The sequence below is a fragment of the Amblyomma maculatum genome, chromosome 4 (genome assembly GCF_055883805.1).
Source record: "Amblyomma maculatum isolate TAMU_Amacu chromosome 4, ASM5588380v1, whole genome shotgun sequence".
Classification (NCBI taxonomy): domain Eukaryota; kingdom Metazoa; phylum Arthropoda; class Arachnida; order Ixodida; family Ixodidae; genus Amblyomma; species Amblyomma maculatum.
The window spans coordinates 7,399,348-7,413,070 of NC_139347.1; the positions used below are offsets into that span (position 1 = coordinate 7,399,348).

Here is a 13,723-nt window from a genome sequence, read left to right on the forward strand (position 1 = left end):
TAGTAATAACTTGTAGTGACCAATATGTCTAAAGACAACTTGTAACGACTACAATTGATTGTAAATGTGTAAAAATGCCTAGTAGTGAGTAGTTATGATTAAAATGACTGCCAATCACTTGTAACGACTACAATTGATTCGAAATGACGATAATATTTAGTAATGAGCGGCAATGACTACTAATGACTTGTAATGACCACAATGTCTGATGACGACTTGTAACGACTAAAATCGGTTAGTAATGACTAAAGATGCTTAGTAATTTGTAGTAATGACTACAGTTACATTGACTACTGCTACTAATACTACTTCAGCTTTCGCCATTCACCTCTTCAGGGATCTTATAAAACCCCGTAATTCTTTCGTACCTGTACTGCTTAGAGGACAGCTCCAATCTGCAAATACAACATACCTCCTAAAATAGAAATTAAAAAGTTAGCTAATTTATTTATTACTCTGTTTGGTGTCCGTCGTATACCCAAATACAACCCCAGGGATAAATAAATCTAAAGCCATTTACTGTTGCCCTAAAGTTTTGGACCTTCGAAAAATAAAAAAAGAACGCTGTAATTTGATCCCAAGGCTGCAATATAACTTCCACAATGAGTCGCCACAAGGTTCCGCAACAGCTGCCTAATACGCATTAGCTTCCTCGTTGTCTTCGCTGCCCGCGTTATTTTCTCTTTGGTCCCTGTCATTATTTCGGACGCCGGGCATGCGACGGAAACACGCAGAGGAGAGAGGGACCTTGGTCAAAATCGCTTAGCATATAATTGCTCTTGGCTCACATCTTGCCGATCGGCGGCTGTCCGCGAACGTGCACATATGCCCAGACGCTGGTCGACCGTGCATTAAGCCAACTCTTTGTACGCTCCCGTCGCATGCATCGAAGAGGAGACCTCGCCGCCTCTGAGCGCGCGCCGGACACAATCGCCACGTTCACGCGGCGCTCGCTAATAATGGCTGTGGCCCGGAGGACAATTCTGGTACACCCGCCGCGATCGTTAAAACCCCGCTTGGGCGGCGCGCCTTGTACGCATAAGCAAAAAGGTGTTAGATTCCGATGCAGTGATTTGTGTTTTGCTGTTTGATTATGCCCGACTCACCGTTTTCTTCTTTTCCCTTCTTGGCGCAGGAGGCAAATGCGATGACAGTGGAGGAATAGCGCGAGATACGCCTCGTTTCGTGAATGCTAGCGTCTCTGCAGAGGTAAGTGTGGCGCCGTGTCATTACGACTGGCCTTCTGGCTTCATACTGTGTGATCTGTTAAATTGTTTCATTCTTTGCATTTTTTTTTTGTCAGTGTTTGATACTGACGCCATGGCGGCGCTGTGTACGTGCACATACAGCGGCGATAAGAATGCTCGGACCTCTTTATCAGACTTTCCTATATGTGTGCGTGTCTTTTATTATCACTAATTATAACGCCTTTGACACCCTCGACCAAGGTCTATAGTTATACACAGACGCGCGCGCACTATATAGAAAACTGTATTCGCAAGGCCTTATTGGGTCTGACAGGCTGGGGAACAGCCATGCGTTGCCTCCTAACCTTCAGCCGACGGCACAAAAAGTCGCAGGGCACCGAAGCTCAGGACCAGGATGAGGGGTTGATGATGAAGCACCCCGCCCCTCCACCAAGTGTTACGATGCGGCAAGCCTATGAAGAAAGACGACAGAACATGACCGATGACGATGGTAGATGACGTTTAATTAATTGTTGCCGGGCCTAGCGCGAGCGCTCCTGTCTGCGCCACGGCCCGCTTCTTCTTCCTTGAATTGTCCGTTCAACGCTTTTCTGTCAGCCTTTTGATACTTGCCTTTCGAAAACCGCTGCGGTGCACCAGAATAAAGTTTTATGCTGGCGAACCTGAGTTCGATCCGATACCTACATCCCTATAATAACGCGGGGAATAAAGCACGTGGTAGACCGCCGCTTAATGAGTGTATCTCCTCACCTATTACGGTATAACAAAAAAGTGCATTTTCTGCTCAATAAACTCATCGCGACTTAGGCATATGCCTCGGCAACCAGGGCTCATGCGCAGCGCCTATAGGGGCGCCACTGAAAGCCGCGTAGCGGCGGGCGTCGGAACCGGAGGCGGGCCTCATGCGGCAAGCGTGGCCGTGGTGCGCGCGTGCGATCTGCCGTTTGTGCGCGTCTCGCGGGCACTTCCGCGGTGACAGTGTGCGCAAGGGGATCGCACTCGATAATAGTGGACATGTGTTCGATATCACGGCCGTATGGAACTACGTCGCCTCCATATGCATCAAATGTCTGCTGCATACGAGCGCCAACAAGATTGCGTGCGAAGTGGAGCTCATTTTGAGTGCCCCGCTTTCATCACAACGCCACGCTAATTCGTTCATTCCTTGAACTATGAACCAATGTTCTTTCTTTGCTTAATGGTGCATGCTTGTTTCATTAACATGCAATATATCGCTACAGTAAACTAGGCAGCGTCGTCGAAACTGCGAGCGGTTTCGTACCGGTGCGACCGCAGGCAAAGCCAGCGAGCTTGCAAACCAGCATTCTGAGCATCAGCAAAATAGCGCATATTAAGCTCCTGTAGCAAGAGTTAAGATTTTCCATGCTTGCGCTTTACCACTGCCTGCGCAGCATGGATTTCACGTATTCCGCCGTCAAAAAGGCAGAGCTGGTAGATAATTTCATGGGGGAGTGAGATATCAGCAGAGGCAATATCTGAAAAGCTGCATCACAGGTTAGCCAAGAGCATACTACATTTAAATTTTATATCCTATTTCATTATTTTAGCATTATCTTCATTTCATTTGTATCACCCTCGCTCCAAACTGCAGAATTACAGGGCGCTTTATAACAAGCTCTAGAGCACTTAGTCTGAACAGCAAGATTACGAAAACATGTTATGTTTTCGTACTCTTGCCAGACAACAGGAACACTGGCTCTGGTCTTCAAAGTAATTGCATGCCAAGTTTCAAAACGCATATTGGCAAATATCTGTTCGATAACCCGCCGCAGTGGCTCAGGCTACTGAGGATGATCTAGTTATCGGGACCGAAGTCGACCGCGCCGCCCGCGTTTAGGTGGAGGCATCTTCCCGGCTAATGGACGCCACCAAGTTTAAGCAAGAAGTGTTCACGGAAGGTACAATGACAAGCAGAAAAGACTGAAAAATAGTTATCACGCAGCCCTGCCATGCGGCAAATTTAATGCCTTTTCCATCGAATGACGATCGTTCAAAATTACATTTGTTTGCTGCTACATGAGAAAATATAATGATATTCGATGAAAACGACGTTAGGTATCGAATGAGTTTGAGATACTCATCTGAATGCGATGAACGAGGAAATATGTTATGTCGACACCAGGCACTCGGTGAGAAGATACACCCAGAATAAACTACAAAACGGCCACCTACATTAAATACTAATTTGCTCCTATAATTTTGCAGCTAGTCATCTATGTGAAATATGCCAAATAGCATCGTAAGAAAAAAAAAAAAAAAAAAAAACTGGCACCCACCGCTGCCAGCCAACCCGTACCCACCGCACTCAGCGCGGGCGAAACAGGTCACTTCTGCTGCCGCGGTGCGCGGCGCCGAATCGCCGACACGGAGGATTTCTTTCGCCACCTTCAGAAAAGCATGCTCTGTTCATCCTAAATAATACGAACTTAATTTGAGGAAGGAATGTAAAAAAATTACCTTTACTGGGGAGCGCTGTTATGTAACGAGATTTCGGAAGGAGTGATAACAGCAATGCAAGCAAATTTCTGCTTTTAGCAGCTGCCGCCGGTGTGACGCAGCTCATCCGATTTTGTTTCCAGCTCCGCTGCTAAGGCGTCGTTGAAGTTACAACTTCCGTGTACTGTAAGACAATTTGTGAGAAAATTGAACTGATAGTAAGGCAGTTTTATGAATAGGAAATTTACTATTTCCAAAGCACTTCCAGCTACGGCTTTTATGCGAAACCATTTAGGCCTAGCGACGAGTAGGTCCTAGCACACGGCCCGAGCGCCGTCGTCAGCCGCCTTCGCGAGCAGCGTCGTTGCGGTAAGCTCGCGGCATCCGATGTAGCAAGCGTTACGTATTTGCGGTATTCTTTCTTGATGAGGCTAAGCTCGAGCATTTTTCGACGGGCCTTAATACGCCGAGCGAACGATCTGGCGAAAACGTACGGGAGTCAACGGGGCTGTAGTATGCTGCGCCGTAGGGCGATTCTCGAAGGCTCTATAAAATCGCCGTCGGACACTAGATACTGCCTATTTTACGTGTTGCTCTTGACACTTGATTTAGTGCGGAAAGTGTACTTTGTTGAAACTCGTACGCGTTTCGCAGCCGAGCGCAGACGTGCGTACCTTCCGTACCCTTTCGTATACAAACGCCGCCGACCCAGCCGCTAACTTCGTAATTGATAGTCCTAATCAAGAGGTTGGTCACAAGGTATGCAAGACATGAGTGTCAATTTAAAGGCTGCTTTCGTTTACAGCGCCTTCATCTTCGCAACATATTGAAGGCACTCCAATATTTGCATATCAATCACAGTTACCATAATTTGGAAATGGCATTAGCTTTGGTCGTGTAGCAGCGCGTCGAAAAAATGACATTAACCTGAATAAATGTCATTCGGTGCGATTGCTTGCTTTCTGCTTCGAACAGCCGCGATTCAAGGCCTCCGTCGTTCTCGTGAAGCACCACTGAAACTTAAACAAACATGTTCCTGGCAAGGTGTTATGTGTGTTCCAAAAACCAACTACGCAGCAATTCTTCCCGGACATTGCTAAAGTTTGACAGCAGCGTTATATCTGTTAAACCGCGACCAAAGACGAAAATACGACGCGCGCGCATAGACGCTGACACGAACAGCGCCCGACCGAGCCCGCCTACGCTTTGCGGCTTTGGCGACAGGCGGCGTTGTCGGCGTCTTGCGCATCGCTGTGCTGCTGCGTGCACATGGCACTAGCACTGTGGAGGCTGCAAACCAAACCGGTTTCCAACAGCCCAGTGAAAGGGTGTTTCGGCCTCCTCCTCACTCCATGTAAAGGTCTCCAGTTTTCGGCCTATATTCTGTCCTTCGGAACTTGCGTAACCACAAAGGGAGCACTGACTCAGACGGGAGGTTCACCACTGCACAGCGGCGTTATACACACCTGCGTGGATGAGGGCTGAAACCGGCCAACCTTCCTCATACGCTGTAGCACATAGAATCGAGTGCGAGCCCACCAATGTGAATATATGCCTAGCAGAGGAGCATCCATGTTTTGAAGTGAAAGCTTCACTGGGCTAGCTGCGGCGTGTTTCGTGTAAGCCGGAGTTTGACCTTCAGCCTCGTGCCTAGCGAAGCGGGGCCTTCTCGCCGCCGCTTCTTCTTCACACGTGTGGTGCACGGAGCAAGTGGCGCTCCATTCTTCTGCTGCTGCTCCGCTTCGTTTATATCGCACACCTGCTTACTCTCCACACCTGGTAAAGTTCATTCGCACCGGTACATATCTCCGGTCTCCGTTGCGCGCCGCGCATGACGTCATCACTTAGATATGCGCCTCACTGTGCATGCGCGGTTCAGTTGCTGTGGAACAGCCGTGGAACAGCCGCGGAACAGCCGCTCACTTGCGAAGGCGTGTATGTATACGCTGGGAGTCTCTAGCGCTATGCCGTGGATGAGGCAACAATGCTGATTAGTGCGAACGCTCGCTAGGCTCGCCTACGAGCCAAATCTACTCATCCTGCCGATATCGCTCGCGGCGAAGAAGTGGCACATAGAAAAACTGAAGCTGAGAGAGCTAAATGAGGGATGGAAATCGTGTCTGTATATTTGTCTGATGACGATCACGTTTTTGTGTATAAAATGACTCCGTTTCTTCCATTAAAACCAGTTGTTAGTTCGCGCTCCATGGTGTCTTTATTTTCGTTCTATGTGCTAGCGCGGTGAAACCAATATGAATAACCAACTAGGCCCAATTCTCGCCATTTTAGGAGAAGAGAGACTTGCAAAGCGACGACGCAAGGCAGCGGAGAAGGGGCAACAAGAACAACAACACAGAAACGATTCGATCTCATCCACGACTGCTTTCACTTCGATATATCTTGGCTTAGTATGCATGAGTTAAGCCACTGCCAATTTTTTATAAGCGCACACGATAACCGTTACTACACGGGTCTCTTTTAGAGCTCTGCATGTTAACGGATGAGGGACGGGAAAGGACTTGCTCAAATTTATATCTCATTGTATAAACTCATGCACCTCACCATTTCTACGAAGAGCTATTCCTTACCGCTCCCTATTCCTTTATTTCCGCCGCCCCAGTCCAGGTGCTTCAGATAACAGATAGCAGATGCCGGGGCTGGCAAACATCTTATCCTTCCTTTTTAATATATAATAAAATAACCACATATACTACTGCTACGACCAACCGAACCCAGAAACATTTCGCTGATGATTCTGCTGCCTTCATCAGAAGTTTCTGCAAACATAGAAATTACCTGGTACCTCGGTTGACTTTTTTTTTTTATGCATTTAGGTGCGGAGCTGCAAGTATTACGGAACAGGACTGCTTGCACCAATTCACTCACGCTCACGATTGTTCTGCTTGAGTTTTAAACGCAGACTTCCGCTTGAATGATAATGTTTGAAGCGCACAATATATCCAATCGCATTGTTTCTATCATTTGCTATACTGCGTCATGCAAAGCAAGTTTGTTTCCTTGTGAAGGCGACTCAAGTGGTCTCGCCGTGTACGTTCGTGGTGACCGAGGATACTCTCAAGGCACGGCATGCGTGCAGTAGATGAGCAAGTGGAGAGCGCTGCACAAACTAAATTCGACACCGACTGCGATTGTCTTTCTCTTCTCCGCCGTCATGCAGCGATACTGCGGTTGATTTATGCTGAACACCGGATAAGAAAGCGGCGACGAGTCAAGACATCCAATGTAGTAGCGCAGAATAAGAAATCACGAGGCGTAGCAGTTCAGACCCCGCAGGGCTGAGGCAATTATATAAGTCCACTTGTGTTTTAAGAGCCCGTGACACAAGCCAAATCAGGGAGGAGTTGGAAGTAAGTGGAAGCCGCGCTGTATGAAGCCATCATTCCGGTAACCTTCAAGAGGCATTTCCGACTTCTGACCTCTTTTTACGTCCCTTGTGAATCAGTTGCTACTTCGTGTTGCGTTGCGGCTCTAACTGCTTTTAGAGCGCAGCTCTTATGCGCCCGTTGCTGATGTAGACACGAGCGAAATAGAATTTCCCCGAAAAAGAGAACTCGTGGCTCTTCTGAGAAATTCTTTTTGGCCCTTGAGAAAAAAAAAGTGCTTTGTGACTCCCCGCACACACACAAGCATCTCAGGTTTTTTGCTTCGATATATCGCGAAAACACTTCAATGGCTGCACTTAAATTTCGCATTACGGAGTACCGTAGTAGTGCTATAGAATTCGTTTTTAGAGTCCCGAGCCCGAAAGATATCTTGGCCTAAAAACTGGACTTACGGCAAAAAGAGAGCGATTCATTCCGTCGCTGTGGCACGCTTCCATTCTTAAACATTGGAGAGCAAAAGTCATTGACATCGCGTTGCACTAAGTCTAACCGCGGTACCAATAGGCTCATACCACACAGTATTCGGCAGTATTTTTGTTCGGTCATGTTTCTTTTGCTTCTCGCGTATACAATATGATCTACTGCGCCATTTGATCCGTCATATGTCACATCTACCCGCTAAGCATGCAGCCTCTTAGTAAAGCACACAAAGTATGTAACCATCTGGTGGTAAATAGGGGAAATGCTGTTATAGTTCCCAAAAAATTAAATAATCTTATGCCACGTCTTCGTTAAAGTTCATATAGTGGGGCAGCTCACGACGCCGTTCTCCATATAGACTAACGCGGCACGGAAGCTGAAAAGTCCGCTGCTATCGTTAAACATCCGACTCGAGATGGCAGAAGAAAATAGGTTTCATATATATATATACGTACTCCTTCGAAACGATGTAACGCGCATCACGCAGTTAAGTCTTTGTTTGAGATTGCCACAGACGCACCAACGAAAGAGCCTTCGCTCATCATGCTTGGACGCACCAGACTTGCAGCAACGTGTATCTTTGATTGCTTTCCTTAAGAATGGTTTTTTTTTTTTTCTTTATACACCTCCACCCTCCCATTTTTGCCCTCATTCCCCCCAGTTGCGCATTCTTCATCACAGTTTTGTCACGACCTCACTTTCTAGCCGCCATGTGTTACTCGGCATGCTCAGGGGACCCCGTGTAGCGAATCCTCTTAGGATCTCGAAGGGGACATACCAGCCCCGAGGCGCCCTTCAAAGCAGCCGTGATGAAGCCAGCCGCAGATGCCGCGCGCGAGGATGACGGGACGGCCGAAAATTGAATGTGTCGGCCCCGCTGTAAGTTGTCGCATGGCCTGTCACTTGTCTCGTGATGGCGTTTGCAGCCTATAAAACTGTGTCTTTCCATTAAAAAACAAAAAAAAAAGAAACGGTCAAAAGGTATGGTGAGGCCGAAAAATATGAAAGCGCACAGAAAAGGCAGTTTGACGTACTGCATGCCGTGTACACCGGCTGCCGAGGAATGGTGGAGTTTAGTTTGGCCCTTTTTGATGTTGTTGCTGTTGTCGTTACTGATTTTGTTTCTTGGACATTTCTTTTTTTCTCTTTAGGAGGTGAGCTTGCGATTGCGTGAACCCATCTTATACGCGCAGCTTCCACGGTGCTTGCCGTGGACTGAGCTAGACCACATTTATGACTCTGTTAAATTATCGTTGTACGTTTTCGCCATGTACACTCGTTTTTTTTTTGTTGTTTTTTTTTCGCTCGAGGTTACCATTTTCACTCTGAGTGTACAAACCTGGGGAGCTAGGGAAGCTAAGTGATTATTTGAGAGCTGAGCGGCTGTCATGCGACATGAAACCGTATAGCCATAAAAGCTGCCGTGGTATTTTAAAACCTCTACGTTTTCATGGTCGAAGCACGCACTGATTTTATTTATTTATTTATTTATTTATTTATTTATTTATTTATTTATTTATTTATTCATTTATTTATTTATTTGTTTATTTATTTATTTATTTATTTATTTATTTATTTATTTATTTATTTATTTATTTATTTATTTATTTATTTATTTATTTATTTATTTATTTATTTATTTATTTATTTATTTACAGTTACTGTTGTCTTAGGCTTGAGAGATTGCAGGAGAGGTTACGTTGTTTAAAAAAAAAAACTATAATCACAATACAAACCTCTCAGGTGGTAGCTGTTTGCATATTTCCATTAAATATCTTTTATTGATTAATTATACGTAAAACCTTGCAATAAGCGCATATGATTTGGCTTGTATTGCAAAAGGAAGAGTGCAAAACTGACTGGTGGCCTCTATTGTTTCCTGGCTTAGCACACCGCAAGTCCTTAATCAAAGCTATCCAACACTCAACATTTTGTATGCTTCTACGTTGAGCAGTGCTATATGCTTTGCTATATATGTGTCACGCCCTAGCTACATGATATGTTATATATCTTGCTTGTAATGCTATGTGTATGTTACCTTATTCTATATGCTGAGTTTTGTGATTTGCTCTATAAATGGTATGCTATCTAATGTATACGTACGTTACGGTGTTTTCAGCACCTAAAGCGTTTCGCCTCTTGCGAGACTCACTGCATATAAATCCATTATATATGAATGCGAACTCGGTATGCATAAAGAATCTGACACTCGCTTACGGCGAGAACTTAAACGCCGCCCGATCGGGCCTCAGTAATGCAGCCAATAAATTCCGCCTTCTCTTCTTCCTGCAGCAGTTAATGATCGGTCATCCTGCTCCCTTCCCACATTATTATTACACCCGGCTCATTCACAACGGCTATCAATCGACACACAAACACAGGAAGACCAAATCCGCCCACGCTGTCTTTCGAGAACGTGTCTCCAGCGCTCGATATAATCAACTCGGCCGAGCAAGCGCGTGCGTGCGACTATAAGAAGCCAATTACGCGTTTCTTGCACGGCCTTCGGTCACCTTCCCTCGTGTCCTGTACACACACGCCGCTTCCGACTCAGCGTCGCGGCGTGCCAGAGATAGGCCTTCTCGCTTCACGCAATTCCTGAGAGAGCCCGGCAAAGATTCTTTTTTTTTCTCTTCTTGTCTTCATACCGCGGGCTTCTCGGCCTCCTCACATCGATATGCACGTTGATCTGGCCGCGCGTGTACCCCGACGCGAGAGGGCGCGTGCTTTTTTTTATCCCCTTGGGGGCTCTTAGCCGGAAAACACTGTAGCCGGAGACAGAAAGCCACCTCAACATCAATCGGGGCTGCCCGCGCCGATGTTGGGAACGAGCGGGTGTTTTACTCTCGAAGAGCGCCGCTCGGCGCGACTCGATGGACGCTGTGTTGCAAGTTGGAGAATGCGAAACAAACGGGGCTGCAGAAAGCCAGGAAGGGAGAGGGGGAGGGGGAGGAGGGGGGGTGGGGGGGGCTTGTAGAGGGGAGAAGGGGGTTGCTGCATTTGGTGGACCGGCTTTGGCGGAGACGCCCCGGGGCCGTTAATTGGCGACCCCGGAAGGGCACGAGTCCTGTACCGGCTTTGAGCGCTGAGCGGTGGCGCACAGTTCCTCCCCCCCCCCCCCCCCCCCCCGGTTCCTGAAACCGCCGTCCTCCTGTATGGACACTTGGAGATTACCGGTGGAATTGGTAAGTGGTGCCGGGCTGTTGTGTGGCCCGGTAGAGTTTTTGTTTTTGTTTGTTTCGCGAAGCGGTCTTCTCCCTCTGGGCAAGGTCAAGGTCACCTCAATTCCTCCCTGTCTTGCATCATTGACAACTTTGACATCGTCGTGTCTAAAAAGTAAAGACAATTTTCCGCTCATATTTTTTTTTTTTTTTTTTTTCACCATGTCTTGCTTGTTTTTCAACTCGCGGCACGCTTCGGTAAGTTCTAAACCAACGTGGCGAATATGCTTTGTTTTGTTTTTGCTTCATTTGCTCTGCTCTTTCTTTCTTTCTTTCTTTCTCTTTCTTTCTTTCTTTCTTTCTTTCCTTTCTTTCTTTCTTTCTTTCTTTCTTTCTTTCTTTCTTTCTTTCTTTCTTGTTTAGTTATTTTTTTTAGGGGCACAAATAATTTGTATACAACCAGTTCTGACACTCAGTCACCTTAGCAAAATACTACGGTTTCGGCGCTGGGTTTAAAGCCCCGGATTGAGGGACCTTATCCGGGCTTCCTTGCTGCCGCCACAAGCGCGCACTGCCCTTACTGATTCCATTGCATTACTCTTTGCATTTGTCCCGAATCCGAGAAAACGCTTTTTATTGAATAATGAAAAAAACAAAATATCTTGTACTCTTAATCTCCTCATTTAACGGCGCGGCAGCGTCAATGGCTCCCGTCTACGGCTCTTTAGCGGATCCTCGTTCGCGTACGTACACTTTGCTGTATACTCACTAATCACTTAATTTGCACCTCTAGCATCTCAGGCATGCTCATTAGGCTGTCATGCTAAGTGAAACACCACGTGACATAGAGCCTTGTTTTAACCGAGCCGTAAAAACGTGGCATCGTGTCCGACTCTGGATCCAAAGGGTTCCATTCCCATCGCAACAGCAGATCCTGCCAACTCGACCATCCGGTCTCATGATTTCACACCGACCAACCAGTGCTATTTCACCTGCCAACTAACACCTGTCAGGGTCATAGGATTCTTCGCGTATACAGCGACACCGACGCCGGATTTTCTTTTGAACCGGTTCTCCAACTCTTTCGCAACACAGCACTGCAATATGAACAGCGTGCGTGCTGCGCAGTGTCACTGCATGGTAGCGTGGCGGTGAGGCAGCTAACTACCAGCTTTGCTGAGCACCTATAATAACTTTTACGCGTATGTGGACAGTGCATTGCTGCAAGCACCGGAAAACAAGGGCCGGCGCTACTGCCACTGAACTCAAAACCGCTCCAAGCAGTCCCGATCATTGATCAGGTCAAATCAGCAACGCCACTCGTATAGCCATACGGTGTTTCCTCTGTGAGGAGTCCATTACGTGCCTCCGACCACTCCGGCCGCTCGATGGCACTCTTCCCTTCTCTCTGTACTGCACACCTAGGAGCGACTCGCCCTCAAACGAGACCCATTTCCAGACTACTGGCTGCAAGCATATCGATTAGCTGGGAACTCCGCTTCGGCCATTGTCTGGAGATATACGTGCCGGCCGCCAGAAGCCCGCACCCATGCAGGAGGACACGCAATCTGCCGACGGTTCGCTGCACACCCCGTGTACGAACACACGAAACAACGCGAGCAGCGCGTTGCGTAGAACGGCTGCAGCTCGCCGGCCGGCGCCTTCGGTGCACGCGGTCACCTCGATCCGCCTATTGTCACGGCCCTGCCTCGGCGAGTAATTTTAATTGTCGCCGACACGGTTGTTCGTTCGGAGAGAGAGCGCAATCGAAGTCATATATCTGTTTGCGCCGAGGGGAGCGGAGTCGCCCAGACGAGTTATATAGCTACTGTGGTACGATGTTTTCTTTGGTTTTATGCCTGACAGCTGACACGCCCAAGCCGCTCCTTTGGAGATCTTCCGGGTTGGCATTTGTCCTGCTTTCGTTCGGTATGCCACCGACCGTCCACATAACGGAGCTTCTCAAACCTCCGAAGTATAGTTGCCGAGCTCATTTAATGTTCATGCCCAGTTTTCGAGGATAACGAATCACAGGAGTTGAAAATGTATGATCTGAGAAGATTTTCAGCTTTAGTATACGGTGGGTGTAAAAGGAAAATAATGCGGCAATGAAATGTGTTCAAAGGTTCGGTTGAGAACATTCATGTGACCTGCACTCGACGTGAATATGGGTCATGACACTTCGCGGTGTAATATACAGTAATTAAAGAGAACGCGCGGATTATCTCCATGCATGTTCACCCGTTTAAATTTAATGTTGAGAAATATCGGATACTGATGTGCATGCGCGCGTGTGTGTGTGTGTGTGTGTGTGTGTGTGTGTGTGTGTGTGTGTGTGTGTGTGTGTGTGTGTGTGTGTGTGTGTGTGTGTGTGTGTGTGTGTGTGTGTGTGTGTGTGTGTGTGTGTGTTTAAAACCTTGGCAGCATTTATCTACACTCTGCAGTTTTTGCATGCTTTTACTTTTTTCAAAAATGTATTCCAGCACCACACCAAGCATGCGTACGGCACGCAATGTTTAATAAAATCAGCGCAATTTGTCCATCCTGGGTCTCCTAAGAACCGTCATTAAGCACACAGCACAGTATTTTTTTTTAACGGCATGTTATTGCCCCCGCCTTATGTAATGCCCTCGGGCCTTTAAGACTTCAATAAATGAAATGAAATGAAATGCCGTTCATACGGCCTTGGATGCGTACCTTTGTATTTGGAAACCCATTTTATGCGTAACTTGACCAACCTTCAGAAGTGATGTGCGCTTAAAGGACTGAAGACACCAAATTTTGCTGGCATTTTTCTTCTTGTTAATGATGCGTAAGTCATTCCTGCATATCGATCCGCACGCAGTTTTTAAACCTACGTCCGCTAAATTATTTATAATTCAATTTTCTTTCTCACCAGTTTCGGTTTTGACATCCGAGAGATGGCTGTGACGTCACCATCGTGTCTTGATGCTCGGCATGAAAAAAAAAAACAGCCATATAATCGCTCATTCTTCACTTGTAGTGATTCCTGTTCTTGAGGCAGGCTGGCTTTATCATTGTAGTCAAATTAAATGACACAGTAATGATTATA

General features: G+C 46.9%; 1 protein-coding gene across 3 annotated transcripts in view; it reads left to right on the forward strand.

The window, feature by feature from the left end:
- The window catches only part of Sox102F (transcription factor Sox102F), a 1,035,502-nt gene that overhangs the window by 622,972 nt on the left and 398,807 nt on the right, over nt 1–13,723 (forward strand). For all 3 annotated transcript variants that reach the window (XM_084600705.1, XM_084600709.1, XM_084600706.1), the window contains one exon: nt 1,136–1,209. In XM_084600705.1, coding sequence (XP_084456831.1) covers nt 1,190–1,209 — 20 coding nt within the window. In that variant the 5' untranslated portion in view covers nt 1,136–1,189. The remainder of the gene's footprint in view (nt 1–1,135; nt 1,210–13,723) is intronic.